This window comes from Diceros bicornis, chromosome 13, assembly GCF_020826845.1.
Source record: "Diceros bicornis minor isolate mBicDic1 chromosome 13, mDicBic1.mat.cur, whole genome shotgun sequence".
NCBI lineage: Eukaryota > Metazoa > Chordata > Mammalia > Perissodactyla > Rhinocerotidae > Diceros > Diceros bicornis.
The window spans coordinates 31,193,591-31,204,425 of NC_080752.1; the positions used below are offsets into that span (position 1 = coordinate 31,193,591).

The following is a 10,835-nucleotide window of genomic DNA, read 5'->3' on the forward strand; positions in this document are numbered from 1 at the left end:
GAGAATCCACGTCTTCACAGTATTGAGTATATAGTATAGCCCTCCATTTATTTAGGCCTTCTTTAAATTCTCCCATTAATGTTTTATTGTTTTCTGTGTAGAGATATTTACATCTTTTTGTTAGATTTCTAGGTATTTGATATTTCTGATGGTGATGTAAGTTGTATGTTTTTAAATATTTCATGTTCTAACTCTTTAATGTTATTATTATTTTTGAACCGTGTGAAATTGCCAATATTTGACTGTCTGACCTGTGACAACAGCAATTTCATATGGTTCAACCCAAATATGTAGACATTCAATTGATTTTGATATGGTAACATTTTATCCAACTACCTTGCTAAACTCACTTATTAGTTCTAATAGTGTGTCTGCAGATTCCTCTGGAGTATCTGTGTGCTCAGTGATGTCATCTGCCCATGACAGCTTGAGATCGTCCTTTCTAAACTTTACCACTCTTATTGCTTTTTCTTGCCGTACTGCATTGTTAAGGATGCCCGGTGCCACACTGAATAGAAGTTGTGATAGTGGGCATCCTTGTCTCATTGCTGATCTCAGAGGGAAAGTGGCTGCCACGGTTCTGAGGAGGCTGGTGACTGAGCAGTGAGCCTGGGGAGAAGGCTTTGGCTTAGGGAGATGGTGGATGGTGGAGGGGAGGGGCCGGAAGGGGGGGCAGTCAAGAGGCAGTTAGTGCTCTTCCCTGTGTGGCCTTAGGCACATTCCTTCCCTCTCTGAGCCTCAGGACTCGCTCTGAAGGACTGATCTGACATGTGCAGAGTTTGGGAGCTGGCTGTGGAGCTGGGGGGCTTCAGCGGTTTGGGGGGAAGTGAGTCCTCTGCCAAGGTGACCTGGCCTGGAGCTTCTCCACTTCTTTTCCCAGGGCCAACCCCACAGCAGCCGTGTCCTCAGGGGTCTCCCGACTGCCGGAAGCAGTGTGAGCGGGACTACTACCTGAATGGCGACGGCCGCTGTATGGCCTGTGTGAGCTGCTCGGGAGGTAAGGGCCTTCTCCCCTCCCGGGGCTCCCTCCAGGGAGGGGGTCTCAGGGGAGCGGCTGAGAGTCTGGGGGTGGGGGAGCCCCGAGTTGGTCTTAGACTGCTTGGCCTTCGGGAGCCTGGTTCACCTCTCTGGCATTTTCGAGCCGGCGGCTCCTAGTGACTCCCACTCACGACTGTGGGTTTTGATGGCGGTGACCCCTTTTCAGAGAGCTTCCATTTGCTCACTCTTTCCTGCAAGGGAACATCTGTTAATCACCTCCCTGTTCCAAACTTGTTTCATTTTTTTTCGTAACTACCCTACAATGCGTCAATGCGATTGTCCCCATTCTGCAGAGGAGGAAACTGAGGCTTTGGGAAAGGCCACAAGCTCTCATGAGTGGCAGGACTGGGGTTTGAACCTGGGGCGTCTGCCACCAGGTCCTGGGCTCTGCTCACTCCACTGTGCCACCTCTTAGAGCCTGCTCTCGACAAGCACTTACTGAGTGACTGCTGTGTGCACGGCGGGATGACACCCTGCCCGAGTCTTCCCTGCGGCCAGCTCACCGCAGCCCCATAGCACCGCCAACCGCCCTGTGACATCAGTGGGGGCCACGTGGGGTGGGGGAAGCTGCCTAGGCCTGGGCGCCGTGGCCATCAGCACCCCCCGACTCACAGAGGCCCCCAGGGAATGCGTGATTCCGTCTCCTTGTCCAGAGTCAAGGGAGGCCAAACACAGAGAAGAACACTGTGTCACTGGGGGCCACTGTTCCCATTACTAAGGCCTCGTAGCGAATTTCCTCAAAACTTAGTGGCAAAAAACAAACCATTCATTGTACTCGTGGATTCCATGGGTCAGAACTCAGACAGGGCACTGCAGGGTTGGCTGGTCTCTGCTCCACGATGTTTGGGGTCTCGGCTGGGAAACTCGGAGGCTGGAGGCTGGAGTATCTGAAAGCTAATTCATTCACGTGTCTGGGGGTCCGTGACAGCTGCTGGCTGGGGTCTCAGCTCCTCTCCATATTGCCTTCAGTAGGGCTCACTTTGGGCTTCCTCACGGCCTGGTGGCTGGATTCCAAGGATGGGGGTGGCAAGGAATCACACCCCTTTTTATGACCTAGCCTCGGAAGTCACACAGCGTAACTTCCGCTGCTCTGTACCTGTCGAGGCAGTCACAAGTCCCACCTGAGTCAAGGGAAGGAAAAAATCGTGCTTCTTGAGGGGTGAGTGGCAGAGCTCTGGAAGAGCAGATGGGGACAGAAATACTGCCGTGGCCGTTTCTGGAAAAATATAACCTGTCACAGCCGCCGTGTCGGATGGAGAAACGAGGGATGGCTCTGGGCCCAAGAATTCCTTGAACTTTCACAACAGAAGCCCCACGAGGCTGTTGAGTGGAGTACAGTGGCTGAGAGCATGGGCTCTGGAGCCCAAGTGCCTGGGTTCAAATCTCAGCTCCACCACTTGGTGGCTTATAAACTCAAGCAGGTTTCTTAACCTCTCTGTGCCTCAGTTTCCTCATCTGTAAAATGGGCTTAATAATAGTACTGTCTCAGAGTTGTTGTGGGAATTAAATAGGTTAAACTAGGTTAATCTGGGCAGAGTGCTAAGAATACTGCCTTGCACACACTTGATTATATTAATAGCTATAATAATGATTATAACTGTTATTGTCCCAAGTCATCTCACTCATGGCTGAGCCCACTCTTGCCCTCTGCACAAATTCTCCAAATCCTCCCCAGGTCTTGCTCTCTGGAGGTTGCAGGAAGAGACTGTGTGGTCCCTTATCGTTATCACATGAGATCTCTAAATATTCTGCCCAGGAGAAATGTTCTTATTGAGCTCATTTGTCACATTTGTCTAATCTACTGATGCACTAATTCTATTTTCACCCATAAATAGAGACGCAAAATATTCCCAAACATATATAAATGCATTATTATACTTTTTCTTTTACAAAACCTCTAACATTTTATTTATTTATTTTTTGCTGAGGAAGAGTCGCCCTGAGCTAACTTCTGTGCCAGTCTTCCTCTGTTTTGTATGTGGGTCACTGCCACAGCATGGCCACTGACAGACTAATGGTGTAGGTCCGTGCTCAGGAACCAAACCCAGGCTGCAGAAACGGAGTGCACTGAACTTAACCACTAGGCCATGGGGCCAGCCCCCACTAACATTTTATTTTTTGATTTTGAAAAAAAACTTTATCATTGAAAATTTCAAACATGTGCAGAAGTAGAGAGAATCAGGAATGGTTATGGACTGTCACCTGGTTTTAAAGAATTATCTAGTCGTGGCCAGTCTTGGTTCATCTATACCCATGCCCACTCACCCCCCTCTGGATAATTTTCTTTTTAACAGCTTTATTGAGATACAGTTGACATACAATAAAATGCACATGTTTAAAGTGTGTGATTTGATAAGTTTTGATATATGTATGCAGCTGTGAAACCATCACCATGATCAAGGTCATGAACTGTCCACCACCCCCAAAAGTTGCCTGGTGCTCTTTATCATCCCTCTCACCATTCCCCACCCCTGCTCCCATTCCCAGGCAATCATTCTGCTTTCTGTCACCGTGGAATAGTGTGCGTTTTCTATAAGTGGAATCATATAGTATATACTCCTCTTTTGTCTGCATTCTTTCGCTCGGCAGAATTATTTTGAGCATGCCAAGAGATCTGCTCAATGAAATAGTCAAATGAGCATTTACTCCTGGGCAAATGCTTCTCTGCCTTCTCAGGGGTTCTCTGGACCCCCCCGCCCATGCCATCCCAGATCCTTCCCCCTGACCTTTCTCTGTGTCCCTTAGATGACCTCGTGGAGAAGACACCTTGCACGTGGAACTCCTCCCGAGTCTGCGAGTGTCGACCTGGCATGTTCTGTGCCACATCAGCCACCAACTCCTGTGCCCGCTGCATCGCCCACCCCATCTGCCCACCAGGGATGGTCACCAAACTCCAGGGTAAGCAGTCTGCACCCCCAACCACGGGGCTGAGGTCTGTGCCCCTCCCTACAGGGCCCACCCCCAACTGGACAAATGACCTTCAACCCCGGCTGTTAACTAGGTCAGGTTTGGGCTTTGTTTAGATCCAGTGAGTGGAATAAAATCCAAATTTGGAATTTTGGTAAGAGGTTCTGATGATTCTTCTTCTTCTTTTTCTTTTAATTCTTCTTCCTGTAATTGTTGGGCTGGTAAAACCTTGACTTGTTTGCAAGGCTGTTTTATTGACCCAAGATAGATCAATATAAAGTTTATGAAGAAGCTTCCAAGTCAAGATGGTGGACATTTGCCAGAATGTAGGAAAGTATAAACCCTTGACAGTGGGCGAAAAAAAAGAATTCGTCAGCAGAAGAGAGATTTCAACTAATTTCTAGAAGGTAGAAAACAGATGGAAGGTTGGTAGCAAACGAAACCAAGTGGAGGAAAGCTCACCCCAGAATTCACCCCATGAGGGCTGCAGGAAAAGTGAGGGGTAACTTGCTCATAAGACCCCCCAGACGGGCCCTGGGCTCAGAGCAGACAAGGAAAACGAAGGATGGGAGTGAAGTGGGGAACTGGGAAGTACAGTGGGCTGCAACTTCATCTTGAAAATAGAAGTTTGTACCAGTGGTATTCCATGGGCACTGATCGGTCTGAACAGAGGCTGCCTGAGTTTTTATCCCCTGGTGAAAAGAATCAACTTTTTGGCTAAAGACACTGAAAGGATTGTCTAGGGACATCTAGGTCCCAGTGTGGTGCTGCCAGTCTGGTGTAAAGCCCTCTTTGTTTGTTAATTTGAGAGTATGCCCTGTCAGTAGGCTGCCCCCGCTAAGTCACCCTAAAGTGAAGGTGCCAGCTCACCCTCCCCACCCACGGCCGAGTCCCCAGCAGGCCTCCTCCTCAGGGAGGAGACCCATCCTGAACAGGACACACTAACACCACAGCAGGAGAAACCCCACCAGCTACTGGAATATGCAGCACAGTCCTTCCTTTAAAATAAATATGAATGAGCAGTAAAGAGCTTCAGACATATAATGAGAACCAGCAACATGAAGGAGAATAACAAGATACACAAACAGAAGAACTTGCTACAGATGAAGCAATGGTAAATCCAGGAAGAGAAGAGAACTTTAAAAAATTAAATTAGTGTCCTCGGAGAAATTGAAGAAGTTGTTACATCCTCACGGTGAGAACAGAACGCTATGAAAAAGAAACCGTAAGAGGATAGAGGACAAGAAAAGGCTTTTAGAAAGTGTGCTTGTTACCAGTCTGTTGCCTCCCAGCTCCCAGTTCACCTTTCAGTACCTGCCGTGCAGTCAAGGATCGGACTCGAGCATTTCTCCTTGTGAGCATGATGTTAAGCTTTGCCAGCAGAGGGCGCTGGGGGCCGTCGCAGGAGGAAGGAGGCTTCTCTTGGCGGCGTTTGCTTTTTCTTGCCCCTGCTGCACAGTCCCTCAGCAGGGCCTGTTGGGGGGACATCTGGTGGTGCCCTGCCCCAGCCCTGCTCCCAGAGTAGGCAGTCCCCCGGCAACCCCACAGCCCAGCCTAGGCCTGGTGACCACCTTGGTGTGGCCTTCCTAGTAGGCACACTGGCACGGTCCAGGCCTCAGGTCAGCAGAAGTGCCGTAATCCCCTCTGTGACCCCAGCCTTGGATCTCTGCCCTCCGTTTCTCACAGCCCTCTTGACATGGTCACTGTGTGGCCCAGGCCTTGCACCCACAGTGGTGCCCTGACTTTCCCTGCGTACCTGACCTGAAAAATATGAGACCCCAGATTGAAAGGACCTACCAAGAGCAAAGCAGGATGAATGAAAATTACCCACACCTAGATGTCATAGATGTACCACCATTTATTTATCCATTCACCAGTTGATGACATTTGGCTTGTTTCTGGTTTAGGGCTGTTATGAATAAAGCTGCTACAAACGTTCTTTTACAAGTGTTTGTGTGGACATATAATTTCATTTCTCATGAGTAAATACCTAGGAGAGGGACGACTGGGTCACTGTGCCGGCCACACAGAAGATCTTTGAGGGCCAGTTCAAAGCTGGCTGCCTGCGATCTGATCCAGACACTTCCTTTTACAGATGGAGAGAAACACAGGACCAGAGCTAGAGCTGGAACACAAGGATCTTGAGTCCCAGCCCAGAGTACTCTCTCCTGGACCACACCAGCTCCTTAGTTCTGAACCTAGAATTTTTTACTCAGCTAAAATACAATTAAGTTTGAAAGCAGAATAAAAACATTTTCAGATATGAAAGGGCAGAAAGCTTTCCCCCCATGTATCCTCTCTCTTGAAAGTTACTTGAAGATGTAATCCAGCTAAATAAGGGGCAAAAAACAAAAAAGGAGAAATCATGTAATCTAAGGAACAGTGACTCTATCCCAGGAGAGCAAGGAAGGGACGTCCCAGCAGGACAGCTGAGCTACAGACCAATTGACCAGATCAGAGCAGGAAAATGCAGGGCTCCAGGGAACTATTTGCAGGAATTAAAGGAAGAATTGCAGTAAATTTCGTGAGTGGTAGAGTTGAAAAACTTGAGGACATGATGAAGGCACGTTATTTTTTTTATCAAGAGGAAAAAGAAAAGCAACCGAAAACTCTAGGGAAAATAAAAAGCTGACACGAAATTTATAGTGCAAATATGATGACGAAAATTTCCTCTGATTTTAAGCAATTGCTGGATGTACAAAAAGAGAATCCATTTGATGCTAAGACCATTCTCCTTTAAATGGCCCAAGGATTGGGTGTTTGGGTTTAAAGAGAAATATTTTAGTCTGGTAAATAGTGTCTTTTTCTGGTTCCTAAATTGGGACTAAGAGGAGGTAGGTTATTTTTTTTCCTTCTTCAGTGGGCCCTTACCAGAGAACACAGGCAGGCTAACTAGGGGCTAAACGGTGTCTTCTGCTCACCTTGAGATCCAAAGGAGGAAGAAAAGGGGAGAGTCACTAACCCAGGGGGGAGGAGGAGGGTTATGGGTGAGGTACGGTGCGTACAGAGACGGGATGAGAGGCACCGGAGTGCTGAGGCTCCACTCGGAGGAGGGACAGCAGTTCTGTCCCTGGATTCTAGCAGGTGTTCCAGTGGCATCTTATACCCGAGGCTGCCTCAGAGAGAGGCCAGAGAGCTCTCTCCTCCTGGTGCCCACTGGGTGTAGCCACAGTGAGTGTGTTTGAGCACAAGAGCTCCTCCAGTCCTCTCAAAGTCAACTCTCATGAAACCCAGTGACCTTTCAAATACTAATTCAAATACTGATTTGAAAATAAATAGAAATTATCATAACAAATTGCATCGTCTTCCTCATAGCCTAAGGCCTCCAGGCTTCAACTAATTCAGGTTATAGTCTAGTGACCATGTGGAAAGACACAGCATCTGTTTGGAGACCCCCCCCCCAAAAGCAGGGTTCTTCAGGACCCTACTAATTCAAGAAGGAAATTAATCTTAGTCTCACTTGCTCTTCAAAGTGTTTCAGGAAAAATCTGAGAGGCATCATGAGAGGGGAGTGTGTCTGCTTGGGGTTTTGCCACCGTCAGGGATGTGGGGGCGGAGAGGGATAGTGGCTGGGCACGACCTACTTCAAATGTGGGCCAATTTCTTCTGCCCCAGAAAGGCAGTTAATCGTAGCTTTTAAGAAAGTGCTCATTCCCCGGGCAGGAGGCGGTGTGGTCCAACAGAGAATGTTCTGAGCTGGGACTCAGGAGCCCTACCTTCTGGCTCTAGCTCCAGCTCTGTGGTTCTCTCCATCTGTAAAAGAAAGTGGCTGGGTCAGATCAGAGGTGACCAGCTTTGAACCGGTCCTGAAAGACATTCAGTCTGGTCAGCATGGTGACACAGCCTTTCCCCCCTAGGTTCTCAAGAAAAATGAAATTAGATGTCCTCACAAAGACTTGTACAAGAATACTCATAGCTGCCTTATTTATAATAGCTTCAAACTGCAAACAGCCCAAATGTCCATCAGCTGGGGAGTGGATACATAAGTGGTGGTACATCTATATAGTGGAACACTATTCAGCAATAAAAAAGAATGAACTATTGATACATACAACATGAATGAATCTCAGAAACATTGTGCTAAAAGAAGCCAGACGCTAAATGAGTGCATACTGAATGATCCCGTCTAAGGAAATTCTGGAACAGGCAAACTAGTCCACAGTGACATAAAGCAGATCTGTGGTTGCCTGGGTGTGGGGGGAGGACTGACTGCAGAAGGGCACTAGGGAACTTTCTGGGGTGGTGGGAACGTTCCAGATCTGCAGTGGAGTTCCAGTTCCGTGGAAGTATACGTTCTCCAAAGCTCATCAGACCGTACACTGAGGGGACATTTTCTTCTATGTAGATTAGACCTCAATAAAGTTGGTTTCAAAAGAAAAGAACTTTAAAAATTGAGGCTACATTTAAATATCAGGAGATATTTAAATTTATTTATTATTTTTATTTACTTATCAGGCTTCTCTTACGTAAAATCAGGTCTAGAGTCACCAGGCCACCTTCCTGTGTGATCACAGTTGGCTGGAGGCGAGGAGCAGCTTTTCCACTTTGATCTTTTGAAACACAAATCTGACGATCTCAGCCAACTAGAGCAGCAGGAACAGGGCATTACAGGCAGCATTTCAGGGTTCGTGTCTCAGGCCTCCGTGGCTCGGCGGGCGGCTCTGCTGTCTTGCCTGGACTCCTCATGTTTCTCTTACTTCTGGGACGAGCGCGGGCTGGCTACCTACCCGGGGCCCGGTCTCCTTACAGCAATGGCAGAAGTGCAGAAAGGGGGCGAGTGGAAGGACAGACGCCTCTGAAGGCCCAGGCTGGGACTGGGCACGCTGTCTCTTCCGGCCCGTTCCACTGACCAAGTTCAGGCATGGATGGGGTGGGGGCACAGACACCTGCCTCCACCTGGAGGAGCTGCAGAGTCATCTGGCAGAGGGTGTGGGTGTGGGGCAGGGTGAGGAGATGGAACTATAATGCAGTCTATCACCGTGATCCCGTCCCGTTGCTAATTAAAATCATCACTTTGGGAAGAAAGACCCAATTTTACAAAACAGCTTTATTGAGGTATAATTTACATACCATAAAATCTACTAGTTTTAAGTGTATGACCCAATGATTTCTAAGAAATTTATAAAGTTGTGAAACTATCACCACAATCTAAGAAAACTTTTGCCCATTGGTGGTCAATCCCCATGCCCATCCCCAGCCTGGACAACCACTAATCTACTTCCTGTTCCTCTAGATTAGCGTTTTCTGGACATTTCCAGAATATGTGTTCTTCTCCGTCGGGCTTCTTTCACTGAGCATTATTACCTCTGAGGTTCATCCACACTGTCGCCTGTATTAGTACTTTGTTCCTCTTATTGCCAAACAGCCTTCCAGTGGACAGATATCCCACATCCTGTTTATCTGTTCACCAGCTGATGGACATCTGGGTTGTTGCCACTTCTTTGACTGCTAGGAATAATGCTGCTATGACCGATCCCTCTCCTCCCTCCCCCACCTCTGGGCCTCCTCACCTTCTATTTCCTCTGCTTCTATACTCCCATCCCCACTCACATCCCAGCAATCCCCTCCTCAGGGAAGCCTCCTCCGTCAGACGAGGTTGAGTCCCCCATTACGGGGACCCCACGTGCCTTCGTGTGACCCCTGGGTCATGTCTGTGAGCCTCAGAGAGTGGGGATCTTGTCTGTTTTGCTCACTACTACATCCCAGCTCCCTGCATAGTCCCCGTACACAGTAGGTGCTCAGTAAAAGCTGTTGCATGGAGGGAAGGAAGGAAGGAGGGAGAGAAGAAGGGAGGAGACGACACAGACCTGGGTCTGCCCGGCAGCAGTGTCCTTCTGGCCCCACTGTGCTGCGTCCCTGGAAGTCGCCAGTCCCTGATGGTAAGGCTCCTTGGCACCAATTCTGAGACCACTCCCTGCAGGTGCGGCTGAGTGGGACGCCACGGATGAGCCACCTCCTGCGGGATCCCACCCCAACTGCAGCACCAACCCAGAGGACAGAGAGGCGTCCGCCAGGTGACTCCCCGGCCCCTTCCCTCCATGGGGCCTGCCATGCCCTGGGGATGCCTCCATGCTGGGCTGGCGTGGAGGTGGGGCCTGGGCTGCATCTCTGTGCCAAGCCCAAAAGTCCCCTGGACAATGTGTGCTGCGCTCTGTGCTGGCACTACTGGAAAGCCAGAAGTCCTAGAAATCCAGTCCCCGCCCTCAAAGTGCCTGGCAGAGACTGGGCGGAGGATCTGGGGACTCAGGCCTTGTCTACACAGTCTCTATAGAAAGGGAATTATTCCTGAGCACACACTTCCCTTTTTCCATCTTGTGGTCAGTCTTACCTCTGGCTTCTCTCCCTGCAGCTCCACCCCCTCCCTGGCAGACCCCCAGACCAGTCAGGGGCATGGAGGGGGCATCACCCACGCCCGGGGGGACGCCTCCATCCTCACGAGTGCTCCCATCTCTTTCTCCTCCACGGGAAAGCCCATGCTGGTTTCAGGTAATCATTCGCCCCCAGGAGGCAGGGCCTTCCTCCCAGGAGGCCGGAAGGACAGAGGCTTCTCTCCCGGGGCAGTGGCATCCAGTGGGTGGGGGGCACCAAGGTTGACCTCAGGTTTCCAGCTTCTTGAGCTGGGGCTGTGGCCCTGTCACTGCTGGTGATTATTCCTTAATGCTTACGAGCTGGCGTTTTATTCACAGCTTCATCTTCATGGCCCAAAATCGCTACTCCTGAATGAACTCACGACCTTGACTAGTTCCTTAATTCTTTGAGCCTTGTTTTCTAGCCTGTGAAACTGCAGTAGCCTGTGCCCTGCAGAGGGGTCAGCAGTACCGCGCGTGGCGGCCAGCTCATTACCTGGCGCCTTGCAGGCATTCCCTCCCAAGCGCAGTTCATTTTAGGAC

The 10,835-nt window shown here is 49.4% G+C and overlaps 1 protein-coding gene across 6 annotated transcripts in view; it reads left to right on the plus strand.

Moving 5' to 3' along the window:
- The window catches only part of TNFRSF8 (TNF receptor superfamily member 8), a 63,329-nt gene that overhangs the window by 36,503 nt on the left and 15,991 nt on the right, over positions 1–10,835 (plus strand). For all 6 annotated transcript variants that reach the window (XM_058552924.1, XM_058552927.1, XM_058552925.1 and 3 more), the window contains 4 exons: positions 881–997; positions 3,784–3,936; positions 9,866–9,959; positions 10,295–10,431. In XM_058552924.1, the coding sequence (XP_058408907.1) occupies positions 881–997; positions 3,784–3,936; positions 9,866–9,959; positions 10,295–10,431 (501 nt within the window). The remainder of the gene's footprint in view (positions 1–880; positions 998–3,783; positions 3,937–9,865; positions 9,960–10,294; positions 10,432–10,835) is intronic.